The sequence below is a fragment of the Siphateles boraxobius genome, unplaced genomic scaffold, assembly GCF_051911475.1.
Source record: "Siphateles boraxobius isolate OS27281-9 unplaced genomic scaffold, OSU_SipBor_1 6, whole genome shotgun sequence".
Classification (NCBI taxonomy): Eukaryota; Metazoa; Chordata; class Actinopteri; order Cypriniformes; family Leuciscidae; genus Siphateles; species Siphateles boraxobius.
In genome coordinates this window covers 5,739,324-5,752,906 of record NW_027509186.1, presented here as the reverse complement: position 1 = coordinate 5,752,906, position 13,583 = coordinate 5,739,324, and the positions used below count along the sequence as shown (strand labels likewise).

Below are 13,583 nucleotides of genomic sequence, written 5' to 3'. Positions count from 1 at the left end.
GACACGTTGCACTGCTGATTGTTTTGCTCCCTGACCGAGTTGTTTTGCTCTCGGCTTCTACGAGATGCCTCTATGCGTTGAAGTGGAACCTGTTCGCTGAATGATGTTCTTCTCACAAGGAGAACACTTAGGTATGCGCCTAATAATAGTGAACATTTATCTGGGTTAACGTTAGAGTGAGCAGCCATGCCAGACAGATAAGTCCTCTTCATGTTTAACAAAACAAATCATGCGTATTCTACAGCGAGTAAGCGCTGCGCCAGTTTGAAAAGTTGGCTGAAACACAACATTTAGCCTACAGATAAACGCTCAAAGCTGGTGGTTTGCTTTAAACAAATTTGTTTAGGCTTTAAAATAAATATTGTTTGTGGGCTAATTAATGCCACACATTTTATTTTATAGGCTACTTATATTTTTCATTTTTTTTGTATTAAATACCATTTAAATGATTTGTTGTGCACCGTAATGCTATCCTCCGATAGAAAGCCACGTTAAGAGTTTTCTTTATAATAAAGGGTTTCTATGGGAGGAAAACGCTTCACATGTAATTAAATGCGTTGCGTTCATATTCTGGGCTCATCTGCTTTTCTGTAGGATAGTATGGTTTATTAATAAGGTGTGTACAGCATTTGATCTTTATCACTGTCTTAGTAGCCTATTAAGCCACATTAAGCTTTTTCTTTATAATAAGGGTTTTCTATGGGAGGAAAATGCTTAATGTGTAATTAAACGCAATGTTCGTATTCTGAACTACATATATATAAAACTACATAACATCTCGTTATTACGACATTATTGAGTCGAAAAAATAATATGTATGTGGCAGCAATGCATCACCATTCTAAACACAGCAGAAATAGGGGGACATTTTGTTTGCTGATGTAGGATCAAATTACAATTGTTACAAAACACTGATCTTTTACCTCATTCACCCACATCAACAGAAGGACTGCAGTCTCGTCTTCATGGAAAACATGACAGGACTTGGGGGGATGGGGGGGGGGGGGGGCACTATAAAAAGTAAATGCAGAGTTCTTGCCGTTTTGAGGTGTTAAAGGAATAGTTCACTTAAAAATGAAAATTCTGTCATCATTTACTCACCCTCAAGTTGTTCTAAACCAGTATGAGTTTCTTTCTTCTGTTTTTGAAGAATGTAACCAAAACAGTTGATGGACCCCATTGACTTTCATAGTACTTTTGTTCCATATTATGGAAGTCAATGGGGTCCATCAACGGTTTTGATTACATTCTTCTAAATAATGTTTTTGTGTGTCCAGCAGAATAAAGAAATTCATACAGGTTTGAAACAACTTGAGGGTGAGTAAACGATGACAGAATTTACATTTTTAAGTGAACTTTTCCATTAAGGTACTCTGTGAAGATGCTAAATCGTAATATTCAAAATTGGTTAACTTGCTGCAGGCATCCAAGATATTATTAACACGTTTTGTTGCCTGCTTGCATCCAAATGTTTGGAACAATTTAAATAATTGAAATAAAAGCAGAATAGACGGTTTGAACGGTTGTCCAAACGGATGCATTGATTGGCTGGATCATGTGTTCAAGGATCATCGGGGTTAAATTTGCTCTGACAAACAGACACCCACATGCACTGATAAAGGTTTGCTGTTTGTCACGTCCAGCAAATCTCAAAGTTCTGCGTCATGAGTTTTATATCAATGAAATACAATCAAATTCTTCCCTTATTCTTAGATTTTTCTCTCTCTTACATGCGTGTATGCATCTGTGTGAGTGTGTGTGTGTGTTTTATAAAATATTTGTGTGACTTTTTTTAAAGTGCATAACTTGTTGACTTGATTCTAATTGTAAGTGATTCAGTGAATTTATTTCGCTGTTAACTGCCAACAAGAGAGACAAGATCAGAGCCGAAGTCAGAGCAGTGATGCCAGCAAGCATTTGGACAACACTTAAAACACAATTACAAATGTGTGCTTCATATATATGTACACTACCAGTCATAGTTTTGAATCGGTAAGATGGTCAATGTTTTTAAAGAAGTCTCTTCTGCTCAACAAGGCTGCATTAATTTGATTTAAAAAAAAGAAAAAAGAAAAACAGTAATATTGTGCATTATTATTACAATTTAAAACAGCTGTTTTCTATGTGAATATATTGTAAAATGTAATTTATTCCTGTGATCAAAGCTGAATTTTCAGCATCATTACTCCAGTCTTCAGTGTCACATGATCCTTCAGAAATCAGAATAATGATAATTTGATGCTCAAGAAACATTTCTGATTATTATGAATGTTGTAAACAGTTATTTACATTTTTATTTCAGGATTCTTTGATGAATAGAAAGTTCAAAAGAACAGCATCTGTATATGAAATAGAAACCTTTTTTAACGTTCAAAAGTTTGGCGTCAGTACAAAGTTGTATTTCATTTTTTGGAGGAAACAAATTAAAGAAATCAATATTTTCTTCATCAAGGATGAATTAAATTGATCGAAAGTTACAGTAAATACATTTATAATGATACAAAATATTATATTTCTGAAAAATGCTGTTATTTTGATCTTTCTATTCATCAAAGAATCCTGAATTAAAATGGTACACAACTGTTTTCAACATTGATAATAATAATACATCCTTTTTTTTAGCATCAAATCGTCATATTATTTTGATTTCTGAAGGATCATGTGACACTGAAGACTGGAGTAATGATGCTGAAAATTCAGCTTAGATCACAGGAATAAATTACAGTTTTAAAATATATTCAAACAGAAAACAGTTATTTTAAATTGTCATAATATTTCACAATATTATGTTGTTGTTTTGTTTTTTTGTTAATCAAATAAATGCAGCCTTGGTGAGCAGAAGATACTTCTTTTAAAAATATTAAAAATCTCACCGACCCAAAACTTATTAAAGGCAGTGTATATAAAGTCACCCATTAAAAAGTGACAGATAAAGCACAACGTGGACAAACAGTAGGTATCTATTAATTCAAATATCTCTAGTTATTTTCTCTTCATCCATTCTTGGAAAAAGTAACGTATTAGTGGAAGCCATGAAAGCCATCAATTCAAAGCAAAGCATTGTGAAAAGGGATTTTTAAAAATAGTAGTAAGCTTGATCAGATCTCTTACGGTTTCAAAAGGCCATTGAAATAAACATGATATCATCCTTATGACTTGAGCCTATAATAGTCTTGACAGAAAAATGACAGAAATAAAAGTCATAGTAAATGGGTTTATTCATTCACATCTGACCCAACATTTTTCAGAACTCTGTTATTTCAAGGTGTTTTTTTTTTTTATCAACACTTTTTACTAAGTGTTCTTTGTTTCACCAACATTACCCAAGAAAATATATATGATGCAGGAGAAATATCATTTATTTCTATGGACTGTAACACAGATATGGTCACAATGAGCACCCTTCCCACAACTGAAACAGCAGAAGTATATTGGGCGGTTCATGGTTTGTCAGAATGTGTGTTTTGAGATCACATGACCACCAGCAGCTCTTCAACATGGCTACGAGTGATCACTAAACTGTGATTCTGACATGACGTGAACGCACCGAAAGCACAGAACCAGACGTTTCTTCTTTAAACATGCACTTGTGGAATGAGTTAGAGGCCGGGAACATCTTATCCAGAGGAGAAACAATACATGTGTTAGCCGTGTTAACAAAAATATCTCTCTACAGTACGTTATTTCTCAAATAAGAAAATAAAACTTTTTTTTTCCATTTAGAAACTTTCTAAAAGAAGCCATTTTGCAGTTTTTTTTATAGAAATACAAACAAAACCAAAAAGACATACATTACAACCGATGCAATTAATGAACATTGTACAAAATAAAGTTACACATTGTAGAAAAAAGAAATTAAATAGTTCCATCGTGTCTATCCTATGATATCGAGCAATTATAAAACAATCTTGGGGTAGAGACACATGTTGGACAACAAGCAAAGTGGTTAAAGGGCTATTGTCCTGAACCAGACGCCTTCACGTGAGTGCCTGTTCTTTTATATTCAAACAAGAACATAGTTACATTAAATCAAGTATAGTGTCAGTCAGAATGGAAACAATATCCTAGTCTAGAATAAAGGTTTTAAGGGGGGTTTTGCCATAGAAGAGCCTTCACCGGACCATCAATGCCATAGTGGACCTTTATTCATATCAACATTCGAGTCTTGGTGAAATTTCACCTCAAACGCAAAGAATTTATTATTATTATTATTATTATTTGTAAATGAGACCCAGACAGTGTTAGTGAGAAGTGAAGACTGGCACGGACGGCACACTGCGCCGGGTCTGGTGTGTTCAGTGATACCGCGGTAAAGCTCCTGATGTTCCTGTGAACGCTGTTAATACGCCTCTTTCTGCGTGTGCATCTGCTCCTGGATCTTCTGCAACATTTCCTGCATCCGTCTCAACTGCAGAAGAAGAACACACACACACACACACACACAATCACCAAAACTGATCAATCAATACTGACCAATCAATGAGTCTGAGGCTGGGCGAGTCATGTGACGCTGATCCCCAACCTAACCAATCATATCAGCCAGGGCAAAGTCACGTGAGCTGATGATCATGCCTTCAGTACGTGACCTCGGGGATATTGACACGTTGTTGGAGTTGTTATGTAACTTACAACATATAAGCTAAAATCCATACTACTTCCGATCGATACTAACAGTGCATGGCTTCATGAAAATCAGATGTTAAACAATTTCCTTTGTGTTAGACTGTACGTGAGTACATTAACATTTCCAGCTGTTGTCATTCTCTGACTAATAATTATTGAAAAATGATGGATTGCACACCCAAAGTTGTGATTTGTGTCGTGACTGTCAGCAATTCATGATGATCCAGAGGCAATTATTCCATGCGTACCAGATCATATGACAGTTATGCCTATAATGCTTTGTTTTGTGTGGAACAACTTCCTCAAGCAACTTTATGTGAAGCAACTGTTAGAGTTAAGAAAGAGTGACTGGGAACTGGAGCTATTCAAAGCTGTGCAGTGCAAGAAAATGAAATAAATTAAGAATTGTAGACCAGAAGTACGCTGTGGTGTAAGTTATCAGAATAACCTTTGAACAACACTAAGACGTCAACAACGGTTGTGAAAAGTGCGTATGAATACAGATGTGCCATGTCAAATCATATCACCAGTGTTTATAAGACTTTAATCACAGACTGATTCCAGAGCAATAAATCCATAACAGAAAACGGCTTAAAAGCAGAGCCTTCATATTCTCATCAATCTATTTCAACTCATGTAATGCAGTAACTGCTTCAGGTAAAGAAAATAAGACTTCAGAAAGAAAACATTAATCTACCAATCTTCCGAAATATATACAAAATTACCATGACTGAGTAAATGCTCCATTTCTGAAAAAAGTACAAAATATATTTGAGCCTGTACTCAAAAAAATGTGCTGCAGGAAAATCTGTAAAAGCTTTATATCACTGCAAGATTTTAGAAAACTGCAGGATATAATTCTCATTACTGTAATATATATTATTGTCCACTTTATTTTAGGTGTCTTTAACTACTATGTACTTACACTTTTTTTTTTTTTAGATACAAAGCACTTGTGTTAACTGTGTCCATGTTACATTGTATAGGGTTAGGGTTAGGAATAGGGTTTGGTTTAGGGTTAGTTGCATGTAATTATGCACATTTTACTGCTATTACTACAGAAAGAACATGCAACGTGTAACAAGGACACTGTAAAGTGCTGCTTTTGTGGTGTAATACGTGTAAGTTCAGGACAGGTCTGGTTATATTGGTAGATAAGGGAGTCAACAGTGTACTTATAGATGTACTTACAGAAATGAATGGCAGCGGTATTTACATGCAGGTATTTTAAATATAATTACAATGTTAAATCATGTATGTACACAATAAATGCATGTTTTAAACGATTAATTTAAATTTTAACAAATAGTAGTTAAACAGACTTTATACAAAGTGGGTTATAATATCATAGTACTATAGTTATTATGTTATTGTAGTATGTGTTGTATTAAATTTAATTTTGACTTATTTAAATAAATGGACAGCATGATCTAGTACTATATTATAGTAATGAGAACACATTATTGCATTGTGTTAGTGTGAATGTATAGGGAAAATAAGCTTATTTGCCATTTTTTTTAAATCCTAACAACATGCCTAATTTGCAAATAATAATCATCTTCATCATTTTGGGGTTGTATATACATACGCTGGACATTTCTCAGCCATTATGCGATGCAGGATTAAAGTGCACCAGAGATGTGCAGGGTTTATTGCAGGCGTTGATGAGCCTCACAGCGCTCCAGAAACACCTACAGGGGGCGCCAGTGGCCTATAAACCCCTGCTCTGAGGGTCACGAGGTTAAATACACCGCCGGTTTAGTGTGACGAACTACATGAAAGCCTATCAGGACCCTGTGGGCTCAGCGTTGTGTTCGGGCTCTGAGTGAGCATCCGCACACGGCTCCGGCTCTGAACGCTGCTCGTGGTGTGGTGTTTGCTCATGCTCATTCTGATCCTGGCAGGGAGAATGCCGTACCTCCTCGTCTTTCTCTCGGATGAGCTTCTCCGTCTCGTCCACGACACCGGGCACCATGGGAATGGGGAAGTCGGTGCCGCTCTCCCTGGTCAGTTTGCTGCTCGGAGCAAAACAGCACATGCATGCAACGCTCGGTCAGTTTCACCAGCAAAAGACATGCCATCGTTCACTGTAGCCCCAAAAAGCATAAATATGCCATGTTCAACTATTATCTAACATAAAATGAACACTGTTGATATTCAATTAATGGTGTGAGAATATATCTCAAATTCTTAATGTGTGACTGTAGAGCTAATATGTAGCTGTGTCCTACAGTTTGCAGGTATCCCTGTAAGGTGGAAAGGAAAGGACATGATTGGACCATGATTTAGTGTGAACCTAACGGCGTGACTCCTGGTGTGCTTGTGCTGGCGCTTCACGCTGCTCCTGCTCGCTTGTTTTAGATCCTGTTTTACTGGGAGTCGATAGACTTGGACTATTCCCCCTTAAAACCCCTGATAACTGATCTGGTTTTACTGGGAGTCGATAGACCTGGACTATTCCCCCTTAAAACTCCTGATAACTGACCTGGCTTTACTGGGAGTCGATAGACCTGGACTATTCCCCCTTAAAACCCCTGATAACTGACCTGGTTTTACTGGAAGTCGATAGTCCTGGACTATTCCCCCTTAAAACTCCTGATAACTGACCTGTTTTTACTGGGAGTCGATAGACCTGGACTATTCCCCCTTAAAACCCCTGATAACTGACCTGGTTTTACTGGGAGTCGATAGACCTGGACTATTCCCCCTTAAAACTCCTGATAACTGACCTGGTTTTACTGGGAGTCTATAGACCTGGACTATTCCCCCTTAAAACCCCTGATAACTGACCTGGTTTTACTGGGAGTCAATAGACCTGGACTATTCCCCCTTAAAACCCCTGATAACTGACCTGGTTTTTACTGGGAGTCGATAGACCTGGACTATTTCCCCTTAAAACTCCTGATAACTAACCTGGTTTTACTGGGAGTTGATAGACCTGGACTATTCCCCCTTAAAACCCCTAATAACTAACCTGGTTTTACTGGGAGTCGATAGACCTGGACTATTCCCCCTTAAAACTCCTGATAACTAACCTGGTTTTCGGTGATCCCCTCACACTGATCTGCTCCGACATCTGATACACTGAGTCTCCACTCTCTTTATCATGTTTACTGGCATCATTCATCCTTGGTGTGATTGGGTAGCCTTGTAGATGTGAATTCGATACTGTTTGGGCTAATGCAGATATATTGATAAGTTGTTTCTTTGGGTCCTGAACAATCATTGGCCATGTCTCTGTGTAACTGCTTTCAAGATCCTTTGTCTTTTTGCACTGTTTTTGGCTTCAATCAAGCGGTTCCTTCTGGCACGGCTCTTCTGTACTCAACTGTTTAGGATTTTTTCATTTGCCTCCGAACATTTATGAATTGTGTAAACAGCTTGGGATTTTACGCCGCCTTGTTACATACACCTTTCGTGAAAGACACTTTGAGCTTTTCACCCGTGCTTCCCGTAAATCTCGACAGAAAAATCATGCAATCAGCTTTGGAAATCTGAGATCACTATTCACTGATCCCAAATTTGCCAAGTATTGACTCCCATCTTCAGAATTACAGTGCTCTGTTTAACATTCGCTCTTTGATCGATAAAGCATCAGTGCTAAATGACATAATCACTGAAACAAACCTTCTTGAGAGACCTGCCAGGTGCCCAACAACTGACTCAGTTTAAACTTGATTACACCTGAATACATGTATTTTAATAAGGCTCTGGTCTGTCATGAGCATATTAAATATCAGCGACTGAGTTACATGACGTTTCCATTGAATACCTAGCTTTGAAAATGTTCACTAGCTGTTATCTTATTCTATTGACCTCAAGAATCCCATGCTGATGTTTTCTCTGCGATAAGTGAGCCACTTAAGGCCCCGATATACTTCAAGCAAAATAGAGGAACTAACTGGTGAGGCGTCATTTTGAACAAAATCAGGCCAAAATTAAGTTTCACTTTCCAGAAAGGTTCACTCCGGCTGGTTAACACCTTTGAACTAGCATTGGTTCATTGAGACTGTGTAACAGGTAGGTGTGCGCTGAGGCTCTGTCCTCCTTCATGTCCTCTGTTGAGTCTGTCACGGTCAGACGTCTGCGAGTGAACACAAACACTGGAGAGCTGCTTAATAGAACAAATTGAAGTGTAATTCTAATTGAAAAGGACACTAGCCATGTTTCTATTACAGATTTGCGCAGAACTTTTGCGATATTTTCTAAATGTCTACAAAAAACTATTGTGAAATGATGGCGTTTCAATTAACCAATGCTATGCTACTAAAACGTAATTTTTTCCTCTCACAATAAGTCATTGCAAAAATCATGGCGACGGATGTTGGTAGGTTCACGTATATCTCAGCCACTGCTCTAGACATTATTTTTAATGAAGGAGCAGTATGTGTGTTATCCAGCATTAATGGCAAGGAAAGACACTTATACTGAGAGCGGCACATATGAGGAGTTTCTCCCTCCTTCTGCTTCAAGCTCTTGATAAATTGTGGCATTTCTCTATTGTTTAGAATCCAGTATTCCTGTAATATTTCTGTCTTTTATGAGTTTAATGAAGAATTCTGTCTCGTCTTCTGTCCAAACAGACCGCATCTTTAAAGAATGATCGAGTGTTACATACGTCAGGTGACTGTAAATGCGGAAAAAAAATGTTTCCATTGCAGTTTTGCTAAATATTCCTTTTTCGAATTGCCTGAAAAAACACCTCATGCAATCGTAAAAACTTTGCGAAATTGAGGTGTTTCCACTGGGCGTATTTTCAATTCGCAATTTGAAAGGTAATGGAAACGTGGCTAGTGACTCTGTTTTTCATGTTTATACTGTAAAGCTGCTTGCTTTAAAGCAATCTATCGTATAACATGCTATATAAATAAACCTGATGTGACTGGAGTGCCGAATTGCAGAGCTCATGCAAACATATCCAAATCACTACGATCAGATGCTTAACTGCTGTTTTCTCACCGCTGTCATTTTTGTTGTGTTTATTTTTTAAGTGAAAGGAAATATATATACATCTTCATTTAAACGTTACTCTCAGCAACGTGTCAGGGTGTTCGCTAGCAGTATACCGCTACAAAGGTTTTTCAAACTTCTTCTTACCCCTCAATGAAGAATGAAAAAGAACTTCGCTGTGAGTTTATCGGGGCCTTTACTCTTGTCCATTATAGATTTTTATCTGTTATTGTATTTGGGGATTTTAATACATAAAAATACTGTGCAATATCTTGAATTCATGTCTGTGTTGGAATGTTTCAAACTTAATTGAACATCTTGCAACTCACTCCAGAAGTCATATACGGTCATATATCTGTATTCATGTCTGTGTTACTGGTTCTGTCTTTGCTTTCTCTGATCACAAACTTTCTATATCATGTAAGAAAAAATTGCAGTAAAATCCGTTCTGTGAACCCATCATCCATTTCTGTTTCTATAAGGGCCTCTACTTCGTCTTACTCTGTTTCCATACTTTTCTACGTTGTCAGACTCTTTATGATCTCAGGGCCCAACAGTAACGTGTTGTCTCTATAATAATGCTATTTCCCAAACACCTAAGAAAATGTCTGCATCCTTAAAAAAATCTAGCTTATATCATCGAAATAATAACAATTACAGGCCAATCTCTAATTTACCATTCCTGGCCAAAGTTTTAGAAAAAGTAGTGGCCACTCTTACCTAACTGCAAATGGTCTTTTTGAACCTTTCCAGTCTGTATTCTGTCTATCACACAGCACAGAAACAGCTGTTATTCAGTGATCAATAACATCTCCTGTCTGTGGATTCCAGGTTTATAAACATCCTAAGCTCTGCGTTTGACTGTCTGTGATGATATTCTCCTCCCGTGCCTTTCTGAAATTGCCATCATTGGTTCAGATCATTCCTTGCTCACTTCTTACCTCAACAACAGAAAGTATTTTATTACAATGCGAGGGTACAAACCCGCCTCTGCTCCTCTCTGACACATGGTGTTCCTCAGGGTTCAGTTTTTGGTCCATTTCTCTTTATCATCGACATGCATCCTATTGGTGACATTATACATATCCATATAAGTTTGGACTTCATTTTCACTGTTATGCTGATGACAAAATTGACCACCAGCTCTGACATGCCATCTCTTCTTGATTCACTTACTGCATGTATTGGGGATATCAAACACTGAATGTCCCTGAAATTTCTTAAACTGAATAATAACAAAACTGAAATATTGTTGATTGGCTCTACTACACCAATCAAAAGAATAGTCATGTGCTTTGATATTGATAGGGTTCATATAAAATCCTCCTCCGCTGTCCTTTTATTAAGAGTGATCACCTCTACCAAGCATTTGCTCACATCACTCCCATCTGTGATCTTCACTGGCTACCTTTGCATCACACATATATTTTAAGATACTCCTAACATTTAAAGAGTCTAACCACCAAAAACTCTCTTAGATGGTCTGATCTTGGCCTTTTGTCCATTCCTAGATCTTGACTGTCTACTATAGGTGAAAAATCATTTTCACCTAGTACCACTAAGAACTATAATATACAAGTTAATTAATGATAAACTAATGCAGAATGTATAATTCATTCTAAAGTGAAGATCATGGTAACCCACTAGTAATGACTCAAGTGTTAGTACATCCTTCAAAAGGAATTACTTAATAGTATTCAGAAGTTAAAAGCATGATAACGCTGTAGCAATGACTGAAATCATTGTAAGCTTTTGAGGTTTTTCTACCCTCTTCTCTGTCTACTTTCAAGAGCAGTTAAAAACGTATCTATTTGAAATGTATTTCCGATCATTTATACTTGGTGTGCTTTGCTTTCCTTGAAATGTACTTTTTTGTAAGGCTCCCTTGATTTATGGAAAGGCACTATATAACTGTTTCTTCTTTTCTTAATGTAAATGTAATATGTGACTTAAGTTTCCAAATACTTTTTGGGGCCACCGTTGTTCAAAACAAAAGGTGATAGAGGGTGAAAACACATCTTCTTCTGCCTGAATGGTGTCTGCGTACTTGCGGTTGCGTTCCTTCACCACCATGCGGGTCATACTCTGGATGCAATGGGCTCTGTAGTTCTCATAGTGGGTTTCCCGGGTCACATCCTTCAGATCTTGCATGTGTGTTCGTACCAACATGTTCCTCAACTTCACAAAGTCACAGTGTGCTGGGTTCTCCACTGTCCAACAAACACACACAAACACACAGTACACATCCAGTCTACTAAACCATCATAAAAGAATTGTGAAACCCTTTACTGACAGTGGGAAACCCTTGTGAGGCGTGTTTGTTCTTGGATCAGGATCCTACCTTCTACGATTCCCCAGGGGTACAGACGTCCTCGAACCCTCTTGCCTTTGGCTTCCACTACTGTGTTACTGCCAATCACAGCAAAGGGAATGCTGTCCTACAGGAGGAGAACAAGAAAACAAATCATCTCAACAGAAATCATGCTTTAGGGGTGTAACAAAAAAAATATTTAAAAAAGAATAACAAAAAACAGCCATTCAAGTATAGTGCTGGTGGTTATATTTTCTTGTTGCATCAAACTGGGTTCCTCTGCAGATACAAGACACTGGCCACTAAACAGAAGCAAATAAAGCTATGCTTTGATAGGCCGAGCACTGGTGTGAGTTTCCAAGTGGGCGACTCAGTATTACTGCCTGTGAAGGGTTTTACACGGTTTACTGGACCTTATTCATTTGGGTATTATATTTCTGGTCATTCAAATAAGTACATTTTTGGTACCAATTTACATTAGGTGTCTTTAACTTCTATGTACTGACATTTAAATGAATCATTTGATAAAATACATTTATTGTGTACATACAAGTTTTTACATTGTACTTATATTTTAAAAGCACCTGCATGTAAATAAAGCTGTAATTAATTTCTGTAAATACACACTGTTGACTTTTCCCTTACACCTTAAACCTCCTTTAAACCTACTCAAACCACCAAACCTTACCCGTAGCCCACCTCAATATCAGCTTAAGTGATTTGCAATACAATATCAACATAATAAAATACATTGTACCTAACTTTTTTTTTATATGAGTACATGGTAGTTAAAAAAACCTAATATAAAGCGGGTCCATATTTTTTTCAGTTATTTTTTTATTGAATGGACTGACTGAACTACTGAATAACTTGCAAAACACACAGATATTTTCTCTCTCTCTTTCACTGGCTCAGGACACAATATGTGCATAACACGTCTGAACCTTGAGCTCTTGGTCTTGCTGTTTGAAGTCCTCATCCTCATCTGAATCACAGTCTGGAAACTGGTAGATCTTTATTCCGTACTGTTCGATCTCCTCTCGAATCTGCAGGAGCACATATAACTGAAATAAGCTCACAGTACATACACAAACAACACACGGGACAGGATTCGACAGCTTGGGCACTTGCCTTGATTTTCTTTTTCTTGACCTCCATTGGTGTGAGTGTGTCAGCTTTAGCTAGCACAGGAACGATGTTGACCTTCTCATGAAGAGCCTTCATAAACTCCACGTCCAGAGGCCTTAAACTGATGCAAACACACAGTGACAATGATCACCACAGAACAGCACAAACTAGAAGTTTGTCAGCAATTTACTATTAAGTTTTGATTTCTCTGTCAAAAAACATGTTGACTTGGCTTGCCTTCCCGACACAGATCAGACATGACCAGCAGAGGGCACAGATGGATTGTGGGAGCTGGTTACTCTATAACTGGCATATCTCTCACTGAGACGGAGCACTTACTTACTTAAAGTTGGACTGTTTTTTCTTTGTCCAGTAAAAAAACAACAAAAAAAAACTCCTATATACTGTATGACTCTAATAGTCATGAGTCTGGAACTAGTATTTCAGACAGACATCAAGCTAGTAGATCTTGATGCTCTCCAAATACAAAAGACATTTAAAAGCCTTATGGTGAAAAAAAAGTGATGTAAAAAGGGCATCTGGACTAAAAGGAAATGTGCATATTTCGCAT

General features: G+C 37.5%; 1 protein-coding gene across 15 annotated transcripts in view; it reads right to left on the bottom strand.

The window, feature by feature from the left end:
* Window positions 1-3,200: 3,200 nt before the first annotated feature.
* Window positions 3,201-13,583, bottom strand: part of septin4b (septin 4b) — an 85,861-nt gene continuing 75,478 nt past the window's right edge. For 9 of the 15 annotated variants that reach the window (XM_077207542.1, XM_077207535.1, XM_077207540.1 and 6 more), the window contains 6 exons: window positions 13,016-13,133; window positions 12,829-12,930; window positions 11,915-12,011; window positions 11,621-11,783; window positions 6,542-6,638; window positions 3,201-4,408 (listed from right to left, as the gene is read on the bottom strand). In XM_077207542.1, coding sequence (XP_077063657.1) covers window positions 4,340-4,408; window positions 6,542-6,638; window positions 11,621-11,783; window positions 11,915-12,011; window positions 12,829-12,930; window positions 13,016-13,133 — 646 coding nt within the window. In that variant the 3' untranslated portion in view covers window positions 3,201-4,339. Of the gene's footprint in view, window positions 4,409-4,439; window positions 6,639-11,620; window positions 11,784-11,914; window positions 12,012-12,828; window positions 12,931-13,015; window positions 13,134-13,583 lie in introns of those variants that run through there. The other 6 variants (XM_077207538.1, XM_077207539.1, XM_077207528.1 and 3 more) reach the window with 2 other exon arrangements.